At 37.4% G+C, this 21366-nt stretch overlaps 1 protein-coding gene across 2 annotated transcripts; it reads right to left on the minus strand.

Moving 5' to 3' along the window:
• Positions 1-641: 641 nt before the first annotated feature.
• Positions 642-20441, minus strand: pou1f1 (POU class 1 homeobox 1). Of its 2 annotated transcripts, XM_042001788.1 has the most exons (9): positions 20377-20441; positions 16659-16789; positions 14825-14927; positions 12293-12454; positions 11892-11990; positions 4544-4804; positions 3854-4018; positions 2422-2482; positions 642-2327 (listed from the first exon to the last, which is right to left on the minus strand). In XM_042001788.1, the coding sequence occupies exons 4-9, from the start codon at positions 12408-12410 to the stop codon at positions 2087-2089; spliced, it is 945 nt and encodes a 314-aa protein (XP_041857722.1). In that variant the 5' UTR covers positions 12411-12454; positions 14825-14927; positions 16659-16789; positions 20377-20441; the 3' UTR covers positions 642-2086. The 2 variants fall into 2 exon arrangements, with proteins under 2 accessions (XP_041857722.1, XP_041857721.1); XM_042001787.1 differs by lacking the exons at positions 14825-14927; positions 16659-16789; positions 20377-20441 and adding an exon at positions 13980-14542.
• Between the last annotated feature and the right edge of the window lie 925 nt (positions 20442-21366).

Raw genomic sequence — 21366 nt, forward strand, 5'->3', positions numbered from 1 at the left:
CATCTTTGAACCAGTTAAATTCTACAAGTTTTAGATGTTATTGTACAGAATTGGATTGATCCAATGGCTTGCACTGGCTGTAAAGTGTACGTGGTCGGTAGTAAACCTGATTAAACATGTAAAGTGGCGAGTGTGATGCTTCAATAAAAGAGCCTGAAAACATTGACACATTTACTTATGTGGACTTGCAATAATGCAGCTAATATTTGCATTAACATGTATTGAAATATAGATCAACATTTTAGCTTTAACCCTTATGTCATTTCCAAAAATATTAAAGTTCAAAGAAAGATTCAAAGAACGACCTAAACGAAAGAGACTGTATCTTCAGGAGCAGCAGCAATAAGGTCAGGCAGCAGAGAGACTGGCTTAAGCTTCTTAGCAGCTTCATCCTAAGCATTTCCCTGCCTCAACTTTCACTTTCCACCCCAAGAAGTGTGTCAAGCGGCAGTCCATGACAGTGCTGCATTTATTTCCCCTGATAGCTCTTAACTTACCCAGCCAAACGTAAGTCACCGTGGAAACTGTGTTCCTGAATGAAGGTTTCCTGTGGGTTCATTAAAGAATCCTCGGTCTTTGTCCTACTAATGTATGTACTGGTTTGGTAATACAGCAATAAAATATGAGACTTGGCACAGGAATGGGAGTTCTTCATAAAACACAATTTACTGTTTGAACTGATGTACCTTACAGGATCAGTTTCATAGATTAAATAAGAACATTTTTACTCCCTAAGTACATCTTTGGCCATAATAAAGACATTTATAACAGTCTTTTTGACATTCTCATTTAACACACACTTTCATTAAATTAATCAATTTCAAGCTCTTCCAAACAGCTGATTTACCCCTGATAGGCATTGTGTGTAATACACGGCACACACTTTATTACACCTTTTCTTTTAAGAGGGTGTTGTGTTTGAACTTGTTCCCTTCCTTTATGAAGACATTTCACATCAGTCATTGCAAACAGGTTAGGGTCTCGACTGACTGATGTTCCTCTTTGTCGAGGCAGAGACGACACAAGCAACACAAATCTAAGTATGATCGGGCAAACAGCTGACATCAAATCCATTTTCTGTCAAAAAGTTTCATGCTGTGACTTCAAACCATAAATCAAAAAAGTCGTATGCAGCAAAGTAGATCAACTTTAAAAGAAGAAGAAGAAAAAAAAAACAGTAGATCAACACAATATATTAGCTCTCAAATAAATAGGTCACAGCTACATTAAATAAAACATTTGTTTTAAACAACACAGGGGTATAATTAAAGAGGGAAAAAACATTAGCTTGAATCACAATATGACCAAAACAACAACAACAAAAAAATGATCAAAGCTGTTAAATCCTGATGTAAATGTTGAAAACTTCATTTTTCCACTTTCCCACCAATACTGTTTATGTTTTCAGAAGGCACAGATCTGATCTTTACAAGCACTCGTCTGCACTCTGGTGCTTGTAGGTGAAATTACATTTAGTCTGTGTGCTTAATAAACTTGCAGCATTCACCCAGCAAACATGGCACAGGCAAGGTTCAGAACATTTAAATGTCAGGGCTGGGAGCTGCAGCATTTCCTTTTTGCTTTTCAATCTTCACAGTTTCAACTTCAAGCAGCAAAAACTAATAACTGGTGTTCTCTTTGACATTCATCTTATTTTAAATTGCATTTTCTCTGGGACAATGTGGCATTAAAATACTACAGGAAAACATTTCTGTAAGTAAATAAGGACAAAAAATAACACGACAATGAGAAACTACAATAGCGGAATTCAGCTGACTTTTGCAGCTGAGACTGATGTGTATTGTAAGTACATTACAATGGAGTTTCTTTTTTTCATTTTCATCTTTATTTACCAGACAGATGTGGATGCTTATTCGAATGAAATAGCTTTTGTGCATCAACTCTGCTGAATGGAAGTTGGGGGCATTATTTTTAGTGTTTTGTTTTTGCCTTTTCTTGGTGCACAAATTCCCTCGAGTCACACTACAACTATTGTTTTTGCATATATTGTTTGAAAATAATGTCTCGTCACAAAATGTGCTCATGTAAGAGCCTCTGTCAAAACAAAACAGAGAAACACATTAAATTACGTCATTGCTCTTTGCGTTTTACTTATTTGTGCGATGCAGTTTGGACTGATTTTGGTCAAACAGGAGTTGAGGTTGAGGCTTGTTTTTACACGTTTCTCCCTTTGGCGTCTGTTGCAGAACCAGACTCGGACCACTTCCTTCTCCAGATGGAGGCCTTTGGCTATTCGGGCTATCTCCTGAGAGGATGGTTTACTTTTCTCAACAAAGCTGCACTCCAGGGCCTCTTTGGCTCCAAGACTGTAGTATAAAACAAAAGACAGCAAAGAAAACAAAATGCTGTAAAGATTAACTGAAGGGTCGGTTTTTAACATTCAGTCCTTACAATACACACCTTATAGTTGTTCTTCTTTTCCTCTTCCGCTCATTTATTCCTATTTTATCATTGTACAAAGCTGCAGGAATGCAAAGAAATACAGTTAATGTGGCAAACCTCTGATTTCAGTAATGTCAGAAAACAACTACTGTCAAATATCATCACATTAAAATAGCATGAAAGATAACTCACTTATAATTCTTATCCAACAGCAAACCTCACATGACCAACATGGTGTTTCAATTAATTCATAAAGCCTTTCCTATAAAATAAACTAAATATTTCTCTTTGGCTATACTTCAGTGATAAATCATGGCTTCACTGAATCCTTGATCATTTTACATCCTCCCTAAAAATTGTGAAAATGAATCAGTCTCAGATGAAGCAGATCAAAGTTCAGTGATGCTACTTTATTGTATGAGCACCAATTGTGCTGCATGCAGAAAGATTGTAAGTATTGAGACTCATGGTTCAAGGCAATCGCTTTTAAGTCATGAAAATCATGCAAGAAAATTAGTACCTAAGTACTGAATCATTTGAAAATGAGTGACACCATGAAAGCCTGTTTTGTGACACTCTGTGCAGGTGTTATGTTTATCAGAGCAGACTCAGTCTTTGTTTGAGGGCAGTCTAGAGAAACTGCAGATAAAACTGACTTTCATACAAAGAATAAAAAGAAGTGCTCTGCCAGTGTACAGTATGAGGATTGTTGCTTGTAAAAGTATTCTTGAAAACCCCCAGAATAAAATTTAGTCTAAAATGAGCAACTTTCCGCATTAATTTTTTTTTTTTATTATTTATTTATTTATTTTTTTACTTACAGTATGTTAATAAAGTGTTATCTATCAATAGATTCAATAATATGCAAATTTCTTTATCCAGGTATCGTGACATCAAGTTCAGAATAGCTTTTTTTTTTAAATCTGGAGTAAGATTTGTTCAAAATGAGGAATTTTTATATGTGTTGTCATCACTCAATAAATTTGGAACTCTCTGAATAGTCAGAAAGAAAATATATTGCCATAGTTTAGAAATAAATGTTATATAAGTCAGGTTAAACCTGAAGGAGCCTTCTATAAAAATCTTCACAACAGAAACTGCATAAAGTTTGGTTTGTGTAGGAGCTTATGAGGTAGAGATTTCTGGCTCAGAGTGAGTAAAACAAACAAAAAAAACCCTGAGAAAGTAGCTTTAAATATATAAAATGTCAAATTACAATTTTGTTTTTGCATAAATGTGTAGTGCAGCTATTATCTTTCTACAAATCTGAAAAAAGATGTGTTACAGAGGTGAATTAGATCAAAATATCTCTTTAGTGTCGTAACCTAAAGCACCATACTACCTCTCTGAATCAAAAGTGTGGGTTTAACCTCATTGAGATAGATAAAGATTACACCAACTGTAAATAAACACTCTACGGGGGTTGATACATTGGATGTGTGTGACTCACCACCAGCCAGCTCAGCTTCGTCAAGCCACTTAGCCAGAATGGCCTTGAGTTTGCAGGCGTTCTTAAAGCTCAGCTGCAAATTTTCAAAGCGGCAGATCGTGGTCTGGCTGAACTCAGAGCCGTGCACTGCAGCGAGAGCCTCGCCTACATTAGTCTGAGTGTAGCCTGGGGTCAAAATGAAACAGAAATAGAAATACTTCATACGTTATACTCAAACAGAGGAGAAGCAAGGTGGGTGCAAAGAAGAATACAAAAAACAAACTAGAAGGACTCAGAGAGCACAGACTTTCACCATGCCGCTGCATTTTTTTTTCTTTCTTTTTTTTTTTTTTTTTTGGCCAATTGTTGTGGGCATCATTTTTGAGTTATAAGCTCTAATTGCAAAATTATTCCTATCTCCCCATAGTGAAGAACCATTTAAAAAATTCCTGGATCAAGGCGGTGATCCAGATCACCCCCAAAATCTAATCCCTTGTTCTTTTGTCCATTTCTGAAGAGATTTTCTGAACATTTTGTTCAAATCTGTCCAGAACATTTTGAGTTATGTTGCTAAGAGACAGACAGACAAACCAACACAACTGAATACATGACCTCCACCTTGGCAAAAGTAAAAAAAAAAGACCAAACACTGTTAGGTTAAAGTGAATCGATAGTGCAGTTAGATAACGAGTTATATCAAGTTCCACTCACCGAGCTTGATTCTGCGTATTTTGAAGTCATTTGCAAACATTTCCAGCTCTCGTATCTGTGGGGAATCCATGGCAGGAGCATCCTCTTGGTCCCGCATGCTCTTCCTTTGGATGTCGGTTTTCACCTCTCCACTGTGTCCCCCAGGGGCATCATCAGCTGAGAGCAGGGCAGAGGGCAAAGTGGAGAAACCGTGGCCCAACGCACAAGAACTGCTACTTAGCCCATGATCTGGAAACTTGTATATGCAAGGAGTCAGAGACCCTGAAGAGAAGGCAGAAAGAGATGAAGCATTAAAAGTGTGAAACACAAGATTTCCATCACCTTATGACATTACGGTTGAAACCTTAACAGTCAATATCCTGTCATTTTCTTCTTCCTCCTTAGTTTGTGAAAATTCATGTAGACAAGCTATCATTATTCCACCTACATGCAGGTAGACACAATCACTCATCGGTGTTGCGTTTGTGCAGATTTCTATTTGAAATAAGATTTTTTAAGCTGCAGCACACTTGGGTGACACCTAAGCCAGTTCCATTTACTGATAAAAGCAGACAGCACAGTCTGGAAAAGGTTGTGTGTGACATGAATGCTAAAATAATCTGAAAGGGTTTTGGTGATTAGGTATTCTTTTCCCTGTCATTTAACACAATAAACTCCAGTTTACCCATAATTTAACAGTCCTCTCACAGATCCCTTTGACCCCTTGTTTCAATGGTGCTTCACAAACCTTTGTTTCCTGCTTCTAGTTATTTTAAAGGCTCTGTATTAGATAAGAATAAATACTGGACAGCTACATGAAAACAGCCCTGTATCAGTTGTGCTGTGTGCCACAGGCTTTAAAGGTCCCATATTATACACTTTATTCCCAATCTGAGACCATTCATTAATATCTAAATGAAATATTTCCGCCATGGTATGGACAAATCGACCCTCAGTTTGAGTGCAGCGGCTTCTCTTCACCTCCCTCTTTTTAGCAGCTTCAGAAATGTGCCGTTTATGGTGGGCGGAACCCTGGTGGAGCAGCTCAGCTGTTGGCTCCGCCCATCGCATCGCCCGTCATGAGGTGATTGACAGGTTAGGCCTTAGCGGTTACTAGACGCTGATTACAGCGTAGTGAAGGATAAACAAACGCCGGAACACCGGAACCCATTCCTGAAGCCCCCATTCCCGACCCAAACCGAAACGCACGGAGAACACAGCTAGCTACGCTCACCAATCTGATGCACAATGGCACCGGATACAAACAGTAGAAACAGTAACTTGGCTACATTTACAACAGTGCTAATATATTTTCAAGCTATCAGACTAATAAGGCCGAAACGATAAAATAACTGCCAGCTCTTACCTGCCAGCTGTGTCACGGGCAGTTGGTATTGAACCTGGCTTCAGCTTCAAACGGTTGGCGAAGCCTGCTTTCCATGCCCCCATGTTGTGGAAACAGTCCTCTTTGAAATGCTGGCCACAGACATGCAAAACCTTTGGAAGTTTTCCGGGTACATTTCCTCCAAAAATAAAATTAATCCACTCAGTCCTCGTGGGTTCAGTGGATGGAAGTAAAAAAACGTTTTCGTGTTCATTTATGCAGCCACAAACAGAACAGTGCTTCTGTCGCTTAGCCATGTCCGCTAACGATGGTTGCTGAAAAGGATAAACACTGGGCGCTAGGTGATTTTTAGAGGGCGGGCTTTGACAGCCGGTAGGCGGGTCCATCGCTCTGTGGGGAGTGGTTATTGTCCCTTATGACGTCTTAACGTACACGCTTTCAAACTCGCTCACTTCAGCGTTTACTTCCCTAGAGGTGGAGCACGGGGGAGAGAGAGCGCCTGAAAGAGTTTCACACTTACGGGTCTCCTACACATGCGGGGGGACCAGTATGACTGTTCCAAAACCATTAAAAAGTGAATTTTGCATAATATGGGACCTTTAAGTTAATTTCTTCCAATTATTATTATGATTTCTGCAGGTGGCTGTTGATGCTGAGCTGTCGGACAGAGTGAAGGTGATTGCTCTCGCTACTAATCACTGATGACAGATTAATGACAGATGACTGCCAGAGTGCCATATGGGTGGAAGATCATTTATAATTTGGAATGTGATCAGATACTTTGTATCACTGCAGCTGCAGTTGAAACTGTACAGAATAATTATATGTCATAATATAATCTATTCTAATGTGAGTAAATATATATCAATTTTATTATATCAGAATATCAGTATTTATAATCTGCAACATTAGCCCATTGACAGGTTCACTACAGTTTTTCATTGAGATTATACTAAATGATACTGATTATACACTATTGTTGGAAAGGTGTGCCACCACCCATAATGAGCAAGGCAACACTCCCCTCTTGTGTCAATGGGGTTGCAGTGCAAACTTTTAAACTACTGCAAAAGCTCAATTTATAGGTCAAGTGATTGTGAGGATAATAAGCATCCCTTGTAAATTCTTCCTTTATGAACATATACCCAGGTTACAGTTTATTGGGTATTTCTACTGTGAGAAACAACCCTCTATCCATTTTTTAGTGGACAAGTATCTGGAACAAATTCGTTTTAACAATCATCAACATACTCACACCCCACATTTGTATGTGCTTTTTATCCAAAATGTTTCATCCTGTGCATCTACCTTGAATAATATTTGAAGCTTATTAGTGAACGTTAATGCAAACCAACCTCAGTCTACTTAGCTTTTGTTGAAACTGTTTCACAAGGCAGCAGCTCAGTCTCGCCACTGAACAATTAATCGGTACATTTATCTGAGTAATGTCACGGACCACGGTTGTAAATTGTGAGATGGTAACGTATCTGTATAACTTGTTGTTTTCTGTAGGATGATGGAAATAATGAGGCATTAATAGTAGAATATAAAAATCATAACCATGTAGATTTTTGTAAATGTCTAATGATAATGTATTTGCAGCCAATCAACAGAAGCGATTTATGGAAAGTGGATGTCAACATGGGATATGTACATAAAGACAAAGTGGAACTTCACTATTATAAGTTTGCACTAAGAAGAGAAAAATGTTTTTTTTTTTTTTGCATTTTTTCTTAATAACTTCTTAATAATAACAGGAATTTTTATTTATATTTTTTTAATGGTTGAGATAACTGCTTATAATATCATAAGAACAGCAAAGTTGGCTAAATTAGAAGCAGTAAGGGGATAATAAACACTTACTTTTGATATTACATACCCAAACCAAGTAGTCAAGATGGCTATATATATATATATATATAATTTTTTTTTTTTTTTGGGTGAATCAGTGTTGTTATTTCTGTGTCATGACATCAGTTTGAGTTGAGAGATGTCTTCCTTTAGATTCACTGACATTTAAGAGACTTAGTTGTTATGCTATTGAACTCCATTTTGTCAAAAGCAGTGTTCTGGATTATTTCCCTTCATACTGTATTACTGACAGAAAAACTCAAACAGATCAACAGTAATTTACTTTGATTGTCAACACGACTCTGCTGGCTTTGCTTTTCATAGACTTTTTCTCAGAGCAATGATTTTTCTAGTTTTCTATTCATTCAATCAAGTGAAGCTGCAACCCCACTGATGCTTCCTGTCATTAAATGGATGCAGCAAACAGCAAAATATTTTCTATTGAATCTAAGATGACAAACTGCAATAGAATATGAAGGCAGGATTTCTAAATTCTGTAATAACTCTCAAAAGTGACCTGTTTTAAATGGCTGGTTTTCCAAAAGCAGAGAGGAGGAGAGGATGCTATCATTAACCCTTTGATTTTTTCAGCTGGATCTACTATATATTCATCCTGGACAGTGATGCTGCAGATTCTATCTCACAACTGTATGCATCAGTGCTTTTCTCTTGTACTGGAGGCATCACCGAAAGGTTGGAGTTTCTTTCTCTCTCTTAAAATTTCTTTTACAGATATAGATACAGAATATGTCTCTCTTGCATAAACCTTTAGTTTTCAAAGCTGTTTCCAAAGAACTTGATTGACAGTTGTCTTTTAAATTGGTGTCCACTGCTCCTAAAACCAGTGTCAGAAAAGCACGATTTTCCTGTGTAACATCAAGAGCCCTTCATGGTTGACTCACCTGAAAGCATCCTGTTTCCCCCACTGAGCCGGTAAAAAAATAAAATAAAATAAAATAAAATAAAATAGATCCTTCCTTGTCTACCTGATGTCTGCCCTGATGTTCCCATAGGGAAACAGCTCTGCTGCAGCAACACAACAGCTGTTTGTGATATGCAGACGGACTGAGCAACAAGCCCCATTCATAACACAGGTGGGCTTGCTGGCTATGTGAGCGCTTCTTTTTTGCCATTTTTTGTGCATGTACACAGACCCACCAGCTGTTCTACACGTGCATAATCCCTTAGCAAAGCCCTGAGGACAGCCAGAGAGTATATGACCTGACAAGCACACATAACTGCTACAGTGAAAGCTGCACTGATAACACTTTTCCCAGTAGCACTAACTTTTAATGAATCTGCATTCTTTTATTTGTAATGGCTCAACAGCCATGTATTTGTTTATACATACAGCATATAGGATCCACATTTGCATTCATCAGCAGCAATATTTCTGCATTTTGTGCCAATATTAACTTACATTCCTTGATGTTCTGTTTGCCTCTCAAAGTAGGTGCTGATGAAAATGTCTGGCCATAAAATCTGTTACATGTAATTGGGCAGGAAGTGCTGTTTACAACAAAATGATGTTGCTTTAAAAGAAAAAAAAAAAGCTTTCTGCATCTGAACATGACGTTATTTGATAAACATGACGAACAGAGGGTATTAAAGAGGTGGAGCCCAATTTCAAATAGATATAAACCAGGATTCAGTTAAATGCAATAGGTTTAAAACTCAGTTACTGAATTAATACCAAGCCAAAATATGTCTTAAATAAGTGATATTTTCATGAAAAAGAAACTGCCTTTTTTGTTATTTTCATCATAGCAACGTATTTCAGAAAACAGGGATAAACTTTGTTGTGGGAAAAAAACAGGAACTGGGTAAAGTGAGAAGAGTGTGACTTAGTATGATTGGTTAGAGAAGATGAGGAGGGTATGAGGGGGGTATGAATCAAATAGAGGAAACAACACATGTTTAAGAATGTTTCTCAAATTAAAATGAAAAGGAATATATAATGTAATGCTTCTCCTGTACCCTGCTGTATTGCTGCTAATGTTTTATGTAAAGCACTTCAAATGCTATGCAAATAAACTTGCCTCGCCTTGTTATTAAAGGCTTCAGATAATATGGAACAATCTCTCTGCAAAACATAGGCTAAATAGTACAAAATTATTGTGTTCAGCTCTACCGTGTTGTAAAGCATACCTGATTCTGTAGACAAAAATAGCCGAATGAACTGATGAACACTTTTACATCTCTAGTGAGATGAATTTGTCTCTGCAACAATAAAAATAAGATAAAACTCTACACAAAAACAAAATGCCAGAGAGGAGGTCACCTTTGTGTCTGAGCTCACTGAAGATGGACTCAGGCAAAGTGGGAAAACTGTACTGTTGAAAAATCATCATTGGGGAAATTTATTGCTCATCAATGTAAGTCACTTTGGATAAAAGTGTCAGCTAAATGACTGTAGAATAGAATACAATAGAAAAGAATAGAATAGAATCATGCTCATCTCTAAATCTTTGGACAGCTTATGCTGCCATCCAGACAGGGATGGCTTGTTTACTTCAACAGGACATGGCAGAGCCACATTCTGCACAAATTACAGCAGCACACTTAAGATTTGTAAAACATTGCGTATTGTTTTGTTTGACCTTTATACATGATCACAGTTTTTATTCATCAATATATTAAATTTAGATACATTGGGAAACAATCTACATATAATACTCTTCATATGATTTTTAGGATCTTAGGCCTTGCAATTCAAACTGAGTTTAATGATATTAATGTATTAATAAAATCCTTTGCTGACTACTGCTGGTGAACACTTTGAGCAAGGGTTTTGTTGAGCTTCACCAGAAGTGACTTCTCACATGCACATCACATGCCTCTCACAACATTTCTTATGGATACTATTTAATGAAATGATTTGCCAATCTGGTAATAGCTAATACATCCCTAATTTAAGTCCCTATTACATCCATCATGCTGCAGACAAAAGATGTGGACTGGTCTATTTGTAATGTCTTAATTTTTTTTCATTTTGCCATTTGATTACTTAGTGGAGAAACTGAGATAATTTAAGTGACAAATTAACCTATTTTCTGGTGGCAATGAAAGAAGGCGCCTATTTAATTTGATTCTAATGTCTTTAAATACAACCTGTGACACTATTGATTTCCCTGTTTCATCAGACCATTTACTGGAGTTGGTTTATGCTGCCAGGTCAGCGTTTAAGAGCTAAAGTCCTATTTTTCCTGTCTTGTCTGTATCTGTAATTTTTATTTATCTATTTATTTATTTATTTATTTATTTATTTATTTTCAAGATATTATATATGTTTTTCTGGAGTCATCCAACAAAGTAATGAGTCAAAAGTGAAATTCTTCTCAACCTAAGACCTGAATAATTTTTTGTGTCCATTTACATATGTTTTTCTTTATATATACACTACTGTTCAAAAGTTTGGGGTCACTTCCCTATTGAATCCCATGGCAAAGTGACCCCAAACTTTTGAACGGTATTGTATATATATATATATATATATATATATATATATATATATACGTATATATATATATATATATATGTAGAGAGAGAGAGAGAGAATTAAAAATAAATCAGTGTGTAAATCAGCTATGCATGGCACAGCTTCGAAAACTTTACATGTTAAGTTGATGTAGACATGTCTTATGATGTGATGTGTAATCCCATTTTGGATGCATAAACTAATATGTAGCCTCATTGTTATTTGACAGAATAAGGTATCTTAGGTGATCCTGTGCTTACAAACAGGAAAATTAAGTTGATACTCCAAACGAGTTTGGCATATTGAATTTACTGAGAAATCCTGCAAGCCACAAAGTTGCAATATAAATATGATTTGAATAAAATCTCCTTCCTGTAGACACATGTTTTAAAATTTAGTTGTCAATCAATCAGTTTATGATGATGATCACAAAATTGTTTCTGAGAAGTATAAAAAGGGAATGATTGGACTGAATCTTGTGCTTCCCACTGACTGTTTCCAGCTCTAGCTTCAGCTTTCTTTAATTAGTGAGCAAAAGAGCTTAAAGAAGAAAAGTTAATTGAGGCTGAAATGAAATCTAACTGGTACCAAATTCAAAAGTTAATGGAAAGTAACCACATTTTCTGCAACGTTTACTAAAATTACCTGCAGGTGAGTGTGTGTAAGTGGGGAGAGAGTGTGAATCTTTTCTTTACCTTGCAATGGGTTTGCACCACTCACCATGTTAGGGTGAGGGACACCGCATGTTTGCAGGATCCGAGTCTGAGATATGCTGGCAGAAAGCATCTCCTGAGCTGCAGAGAAAGAGGGCCAGAGGCACAGATTGTGTCATCACTCCACAACATCATTGTCACTGTCTGGCTGATAATCAGCATTAAAACCTCTATGACAGCCATCACTGTTAGTACGGCAAAGCAATTTTCAGTGTGATGTAAGATTTTTTGCCTCAGAACACAAGTTTGAGTGTAACGGATCCAAACAGGGCACTTTGTGACCCATGATAATAAGGTTGAACATCACTGCCCTGATGATTTACTTACAGTATTTTGTTGATTAACTAACCAATGAATCACCATCTACCGACACCTCCACTCACCTGCCATCATGCCATAAGTGGCCTGCTGGTTGCTGTAGTGACAGGGAGTGACTGGGTAATGTAAGCTTGGAGGGGCATTACCAAGAGCGTTGCCGAGGGAGGAAGTGGACAGGTGCATGTGGGAGCGCTTGGAGGTCTGCCCCAGTGACAGCCCAGATGAAACTGATGGAGACAAAAATTGTTACAATCTGAACAAAAAAGAGAGCAACTTAAAAACTTGAGAGATGTTTGGAAAAATGTCTTAATATTCTCTTGAATTATAAATAAAACTGAGTTCTGTTCGAGAGATAACTTAAAAAAATACATTTAAACACAAGCCTACTGGCCACACTGAGCTGGCACAAGATGCAATAATATCTATAAATATGACTTAATGTAATAAATTGCCTCTAGATTAACATAAAGACGACTCCTGTAGAAGTTCATTGAGATACTAAATCAAACCCCTATCTTATTTTTCTGATTAACAAAAAAAAATTAAAAAACTTTAAGCTTGCACTTCGTCACAGTTGGATTTGAATACATTTTTCCTTTTAAGGTGACGGAAGGAAGACATCAGCTATGACAGGTATAGGTACAGGTAGACCGTTAAACTCCTGTATTTGACATATTTCACCTTGTATCATCAGGCCATTTGAAGTGCAGATGTGGCAGCAAACACAAACACATGCTTCGATGATGACTTTTCTTAAAACAACTGATTTACATGTCAGTCTGAATGTTCATGTTTGCTGCTAATTATATAATTATTCATGTATTCATCTTTATGCAGTTTGGAGCTCACTCCAAGCACTAACGAGTGCTTAGTGGTTTTGTTAAAATGCACTCTGAGTTGGCACAGTTCCACTGACAATGTTTCAAAAACCATCAAAACCCTGTAGTACTGAAGACAATTCTGCCATAAATGGGAAATTTAGGTATTTGATGATTTTGGGTACTCTCTTGTGTGGCCTGACTGAAAAATGTATTTTGTAAGCCATGTCTACCCTCTGGTTATATGATAATGTTGTATGAATAATTTCCTGCATGATCCAGTCCTGTCTAGGCTGTAACAATCAGCAAGCACTGAAATTCAGAGGAAGTTTTCTCCACAATAACCCATCAGAACAAAGAGCTTGGGGAGTTTGTTATACTGATAAGCCATCCTCAAAGCCATTATCCACTGACAGCTGGTCCAAACTAACTGATTAAATACATGTACATAATTTAAATTGGATTTGAAGGTATATACAGTATTTTTCAAGTTTATTCTTTCTTCCTGTTGCTTCCAAACACAACAGTGCGGTGTTAAGGATTGTGGCACTGGTGCAGAATTTCAGCATGGTTTGGACAAGAGTAGGTCTATAGCAAAAACTTATAGCCCTACAAATTATGGAGGAAATCCCTCCGGAATATGTTAATGTAGAGAAGATAGAACAGCATCAATACTCTTCCCTGAAGAGGAAGATTGGAGTTATTGTTAGTGGCTTGCTCTTCTGCAGTTGGGATTTAGTATCATTACAAGACAATGCGGATTATATTCATGCCAATTAGGCTTTCTAAGCTCCTATTTTCCACTCCATTTGCAAAAGACAAAGCCGTCGTTAGAGAAAAAATTAGGTAGAGGTAACTCCAACAGGGAGAGGGTTATTGAAAAGAAACTATGTATGACATTACAAGCTTGAGTAAGATTTTGAGCCCACGTTACCTGCAGAGATCATGCTGTGAGCATGGGAGGTGGCTGGCAGGCAGTCACTGGTAGAGCCGTGGTGCATGAGGATTGGCAAGGGTGAATCTCCGGGCAAGGGGGTGAAAGAGTCGGCTCCGAATGCCTGACATGCCATATTTATCTGGCTTTGAGGAATGGTCCCAATGGTGCTGATGTTCGTCCCTCAACAGGTTTCTTGTCCTCACCGTCCCCTCACTTTGCTTTATCTGGTCTTATGTCCCATATTTGGTTTGCTTCTCCCTTATCTTTTCTAGTCTTTCCTTCTTGTAATCTCTATTTTTCCTTATCTGCTCTTTCTTGTTTTTTTTTTTTTTTTGGTCTTGTCTTACACCTTGAATATCATCTTCTTGTCTCCTCCTTTTTCTCTCGTCTCAATGAAGCATACCTGTCCCTTTAAGCACTTCGGAATACGACAAAAGGAAGCTGAAAATTTTTTTTTTTAAATCAAAAAGAATGGTTGTCAGCACCTCTGCCTGAACTTTTCACAGTTTTAGACACAACTCTACCCTCAAAGAAAGTCTCTTGCAGATGAATAAGAAAGAGCTGCACTGGTGTAATGCGACGTTTCCTAGCAATAGAGATTTCTTTTAAAGGCCTCTACAATGTGCCTGCCTGTCTTTTATTCACAATCATAGACTCAAGTAAGCCAGCATCTATCATAACCTCAGCATTTCTCAGCCCTGCTCTACTGCAGGTATTTATATCCCAACCACCACACCTTACCATCCCCTTCGACCTATGAGATCCCCTATTTCCCATCGAGCTACTCTCCCCCCACCCTCTTATTCTATGTCAGTGCAGTAATTGCCTGTGTTTGTACCTACCTATGTTCTTCTTATCCCGCTTCCAAATCCAGGATTAGAGTACAGAGCTGCTGAGAAACTCGATCTTCTCCTCGCCTCATTCGCTCTGTTGCTTTCTCTTTCCCTGATTACAGGATATTTTAAAAGCAGTGGTAAATGTTTTTTCTTTTGTTTTTCTAACAATCTTTTTAGTTATTGTTTTCTTGTTTCAGCAGGATTCACACATGGTGTTGGTTTTGTTCAGTTTAAGAATTTTTTTAAAAAGTAGAAGCTAAAGTTTAGATCAGATGACCAAGACATTATTTAGCCTATGACATGTTCATAAGCAAGATTATGAAAGGCAAAGTGTGACGACAAAGCCTTACACAGTCTCTAACTCACGTTCAACCATCTCCCAATTATCAGCTGGAAAGGGCTGCTCTGAGCAGCTGCCTCGTTGCATTTAGGTGGTCGTGCGATTTATAATTTAATTCATGACATTATTAGGAAATGGCAACTTTCCAGAGATCCTGTTCACAGGATTTATAGAATAACACATTTAAAAGTTCTACTTCACTGCGAAAGGGCCTTTCAGGGATTTAGCAGGCTGTGTTGTCATGGTCCACTGTTGTACTGAGCTACCACATTTCACAACTACGATATGATGGCAAAGTCTTCAGAGGAAAAACATGCCTCCACCTTCACCATGAAATTCGCTGTCAAGGAGAAAAAGGTTTAAATTAAAAGGGGGACAGTTATGATAGGATAACCATCCCAAAAACATCTCAAAATCCACAATGGAGTACATCAAAATGGCTATGTTAGAATTTTTCCATGACCACAGTTTTCAAAACATACAATAGACATCATGAAAAATCAGTTTTTAAACCAACAGAGATGAGTGCATGCATAACAGCCCAAAAATCTCACACACCTAGAAGTCAAACAACATGCACGCACACACAAAATGAAAACTCCTCTAATAAGAAAATTAACATGACATGTGATACTTGCCAAAAATGTCAGCTCCAGAAAAGCTGCTAAGAGCTCAAACTTATGCTCAGGCCTTCACTTCTTTATTGCATTTCTAAAACTGGAAACGTTTCAGATATTAAAGAAATGTTTTATCTTTAACTTCATTTATCTCAACTGTCTTTTCCCTTGTCTGAGTGTGCTCTTAACAAAATCCCTTGAATACTTTAACAAAGACACTCCAAAGACATTGATTTGTGTTGCAGAGACCTTCAGATATTAATTGGATGTTTTGTGGTTTTTGTTGTTGCTGTTTTGGGTTGACCCAAGTTGACCTTGGATGCTGCTCACCTCTCAGAGCTAAAGCTAATGTTGTTACATTAGAGTGTGTGGAGGAAACTATTGCTATTGTTTCAGTGCACTTTCCACATTGTGTTGCTGCAGAGTGCTCCAGGTAAAGACAACAGGTCTCATTGAAGTGGATAAAAGGTTAATCTGATGAGCGTAGCCACCATGTGCACCCTGTTGTGTCTGCATTTATGGTTATCCTAAGCTCTGCTTCACTATTGTTGATGTAGGTGGGCAGCAGGTGGAAAATAGCTTGTGGGTGGCAGACACGATTCAGCTTGCTTAAGCACAGTGTAAATTTGGACTAGATGCACTTAATCCTCGAACAATGTTCTTCCTTGAGGTGGAAATTAGGTTTACATTGTGGGTGAAGAGTTTGATGATTAACAAGAATAAACAACCCTGAGCACTGATATTAATTGGTCTTTGCAGCAAACAGCCAATCAGACTAAAATTGATTCATAGGTATGGATTTGAGATAAATTAGAACCAAGTGTCTGAGTCTCATGGCATGTGACAACAACAAAAAAAAAAAAACAAACAAAAAAAATCTTACCATTACCTGAATCATCCTTAAAATACTTTTTTCCCTGTCTTCTTTTCTTTTAGCAAACAACACCCACTCAGGCAGAAGATCATTGTCCAAGCTGGTGGATACAATTCCACCTCCATTATGAAGCTGTTTACCTGTTACAGATAAAACATAATTCTCCAATAATTTAGGCTTTTCAAAAAAAAAAAAAAAAAAAAAAATTATATGTTTAGGCTGATCCTAACCAATCTTATTTTTGTGTGGGTGAATAGTGAATTTAAATCCATAGAGATGCTACTTTTCTTTTGAAGGCTGGTTTGAAAGTAATATGTTTATTAAACTTAATGATGAGTCATGGTTCAGTCAGTGTGTTTGTCTCTGTTATGGGTATTATTAGTTTGTCTGCTTGGAAATGTTTGAAAAGCATATTAATATTCATGTTTAATGTGCCCATGTTGAGCTTATCTGGATCAAAGTATTTTTCCAGCTTCCCTAAAGTTCATGAAGAAAAAATTGAAAATGTTAGAAATACATTAAATAACATAATAAATGAAATTGGCTATTTTGCAATGCCAGTAAATGATGTTTGAAGACCTTTTTTTCTTTACTAAATGTGTCATTAAATTAGTAAAAAGGAGATCATCAAAGGATAAAGGAGTGGAAAAGGCAAAGCTTTCCCATGGATAGGCAGATGCAGACACACACACACACACACACACACACACACACACACACACACACACACACACACACACACACACACACACGTGCACACACATACATATGCACTTTAAAGACCCTAAACCTAATTAGTGAAGAGACAAAGAGTCAAAAGGGTTCTCTTAAAGCACCTGCCCTAAATCGCCCCTTTATTTCACCTTCTCACAAACACACACACACAGGCATGCACTTACACACACAGACGACAACATTTTCAATGATCAAAACAGTGTTATTATCATATCTTTTATAAGTAATAATACTGTTCTAACACAAACAGAAAAACACAAATATTTTTCCAGCACAATCACATGGACACAACTGCAGACAGCACTGATCCAATTCACTGATGCAGTGGGAACAGTGCAGGGTGACACATTCTCACAGGTATCACATCCATACATACAGTGAACCAGGTGTGTTTGCCTGCATGAGTGTGTGTGAGAACAATAGCGCTTGTTGCAGTTGACATGGTTCATCTCATCAGGGTTTATTCTGACCTGTGACAAACATGTCTGCATGTGTGCATCAGAGTGTGTTTGTGCACATCTTGTCTGCTTAAGGACAACACTGTGATTCTGCAAATAACATTAATGTTGTACTTTATTTTAATTTATTTTTTCCAAGTGTGCTGTCACATAGTATAGACAGTCTGATTGACTTTTCATTGGTGTAGCAGCTTGTATGTAAACATGGTGTGGGTTTCTATTTCCTTTTAACTTTAACTGTACAGTTTACAGGAAGAGGACAATTTTAAAGGAAAACAAAATTAATATGCTTGTAGTCATCCTATGTAGTTATGTTTGACAGGCAAACTGCATGTGGCAAAATAAAAAATCAGGTACAAAACCAGATGAATAACAACTGATGGCATCCTTTCTGTAAGGAAGGGGATAATGAGTGAAAATATGTTTTTTTAATTGAATGAAAAGTTATAAATATAAATATTTTCTACAGTAATATAAAAAAACAACAACCAAGATCTGCATTAACAGATACTAGTTCCCATAAAACATACTTTTCTGGGAGTTATGGTAAATTTCAATAAAAACTTTTTTGAAGTGTTAATTTTCCTTCAAGTTTTCTCCTTGATTAATACTCATGACTGCTTATCACAGTTATACACAATATACCTGAAATTGCCAAAATTACCAGTTAAGGAAATGGGTTAATGCACATATTTTATGAAGAAACATGTCAACATTGCACTCCCAAATTTGGTTATGAATTAAACAGAAATGCAGCTGCACAATGATACTAAAAAGAAAAAAAAGGTTCAAATACTCTCAGAGAAACCCAGAGACTGCAATCTCAAAGTTCAAGACAAAACTCAATAAACAATTTACATAGAAAATTAGAGGTGAATCAGTGTTACACCTTTTTCAACAACTAACAATCCAGTCACTAAATATGGGTTTATCTGTTATTCTATTCTACTATTCTAGTCAATTGGCAGACACTTTTCTCCAAAGCAACTTACATCGGAGTGTAAGAACAACACAAGCCAGAATTCAAACAGGATGGGACATTATAATTAAGTGGTAGTCAGACTGCTGTGAGCCTAGTTGGTCCCAGGTGCTGTCATGTAGTGCTAGAGGCAGTATTTGTCTCAATAATAGTCCTTTGTTTAATTATGAGATCAAGATTTTAAGTGCACATAACTTATTCATTGCTGAGTTGTACCAAAGAGCTGGACAAATCTTTTTAATATATCTGCTGGTTGATATGTGCACTCATGTTTTAGAATTATCAAACACACAACCTCTGGTGCCTAGTATCATTTTAGTGAATGGCTGCAGAGGAGTAGTAGGTCAAATGATAAGAGTTGAATTAATGAGTGGGTCACAGGTATTTACAAAACTTCATGAAATCAAAATTTGAAGAAGTTAACACAGTGGGAAGCGTGAAGTGTTTTCTGCCAAATGTCAAGGACGTCTCTCACAAGAACTGACTGCAAGATATTGTTGCTTGAGATTGAAACTGATTGATTATATTTAAGTGTGTACTTTTTCTAAGACATGGTGACAATTTGTTGACTGACCCTTTGTCAATAAGCTGCCAGAGTCAATGTTCTTGCTTCAACATACAGGCTTCAATGGATTTTGCTAGAATATCCCGGCATTATCCAACTACAGCATGATAGTCATGAGGCTCAGATGAAACTGAGCTGCCATGGCTACCTTTATTTTGAGTTTATACATGCATTCATTATGCAGAGGGGAACACTAAGTGAAGTTTGCAGGATGCTTGAATGCATCATGGCAGAGGTCAGCTCTCCTGATGAATATCAAGCAAACCTTCTGCGCTCCTGCAAGCGCCATCTGCCCAGGGCTGCACCTGACTTACAAACCAGAGCACAAACACCACCCAAACAAATCTGAGAGGGCTAATTTCATCAGCATATTCAGCAAACTCCATTGGAACAGCAAAGGTTAACCGTGCAGAGGAGGAAACAAGAGCGGGTTCTAGATGTGCTCTCGCCCCCCAGATTACCATCTCTCCTCATTAAGTAAATGTCAGCTTCAAATGTTTGCTAGCTAAATGACAATATACCAACCTCTATTTACAGAACTCAGTCTAGAATCAAAGGGCTGCCAAGTGTCTTTCTATAATCCTCTGATATCCCTTTTCTCTAAACACGGTTTTCCTTTTAGTTTTAGTATTTCACTTTTTAGAAAAAACTGATTGCTCTGTCATGTAAAACAATCAGTACATTGCATTTTACTCTCTGTGACACTACCAAACCTTAATCAAAAAACTTTAAATTGTTTAACGTTTTACTTGCAAAAGACCATTAAGTCTTATCTCTTTCCTGTTTGTGCAAAACAAGCCTTTCATAAAGTTTGCATCAAAGGTTGCAATTAAGTGAAGAAAAGTTTTAAAATGACCCTGCAAACAGCACCATTCAAATGCAAAAGCAAGCACATGCATGACTCAGTACAGTAATTCTGAACTACTGAATAGAGAGTAATGAGAACTATCTTGATAAACAAACAGATGTAAACTGCAGGGATGAACCTACTGTAAATCCAACTCATTTCCTTTGGATCCTAACTCCACATTTCAACCACCGAGTCTCAGCTTTGAGCACACTCTGAATCCCCTGTGAAAAACATGCTAACATTACAAGGGCTGGTAAACATATTTATTGTACAGCCTATACTGAATGTTTAAAGAGATATTTATTTTACAATCCATATACAGTTGTGGCACTGGCTAACTTCACCCACAACTTTTCCATAGTCAACAGTGCAGCTGCTGCGCACTGCTCTTGGTGACTTTTTTTTTTTTTTTGTCTTTGTCCTCTGCTTTTCAACAGCTCATGGTCTGAAGGGAGAAATCAGCAAGAGAACAAAATTCTGTAGAGGAATAAGAAAGTGTAGAAGATGGATTGAAAAATGCACTGGCAGGTTATAAAGACATGCAAACAGAGATACCATCTTGTACAGGATGATATAATATTGAATATTTAAAACATGGACAGTCAGGCTGTGAATAAGAAAAATGATGCTTTAATATTTCTTTGTGGTCCAAGTATTTGCTGACAAATTCTTATAAAATCTGTTTTGAATTTTTGAATCACAAAGTCAGCCTCCTATCACCTTAAGAATGTATCAAGGGTAAAAGATCTGATGTCTCAACAAGACCTGGAAAAACTGGCCAATGCTTTCATCTTTAGTCGGCTTGGTTATTGGAACAGTGTTTTTAAAGGTCTACATAAAAATCAATTAGACACCTGCAGCTTATTTAGAACTCTGCTGCTTGAGTCCTCACTAAGACCAAGAAAATGGACCATATGAGTCCAGCTCTGAGGTCTTTGCACTGGCTCCCTGTTAGAGAATAGACTTTAAAGTTCTGCTGCTGGTCTATAAAGCTCTGAATGGTTTAGGACCAAAATACATCAGTGACCTCTTGACTCAGTATGAACCTACCAGAACCTTCAGGTCATCTGGATCCACTTTCTTACCAGTTCCCAGAGTCAGAACCAGCTTCTATGCTCCACATGTCTGGA

The sequence above is a fragment of the Melanotaenia boesemani genome, chromosome 12, assembly GCF_017639745.1.
Source record: "Melanotaenia boesemani isolate fMelBoe1 chromosome 12, fMelBoe1.pri, whole genome shotgun sequence".
Classification (NCBI taxonomy): Eukaryota; Metazoa; Chordata; class Actinopteri; order Atheriniformes; family Melanotaeniidae; genus Melanotaenia; species Melanotaenia boesemani.

Excerpts from the sequence above, each read along its gene's own strand:
- pou1f1 (XM_042001787.1), bottom strand. The coding sequence starts at position 14,115 with ATGGCATGTCAGGCATTCGGAGCCGACTCTTTCACCCCCTTGCCCGGA. Across the intron at positions 12,455-13,979 it reads TCACAGCATGATCTCTGCAG|TTTCATCTGGGCTGTCACTG; the intron begins GTAACGTGGGCT and ends TGTCTCCATCAG. Across the intron at positions 4,805-11,891 it reads TGGTGCAAACCCATTGCAAG|GGTCTCTGACTCCTTGCATA; the intron begins GTAAAGAAAAGA and ends CCTTCTCTTCAG.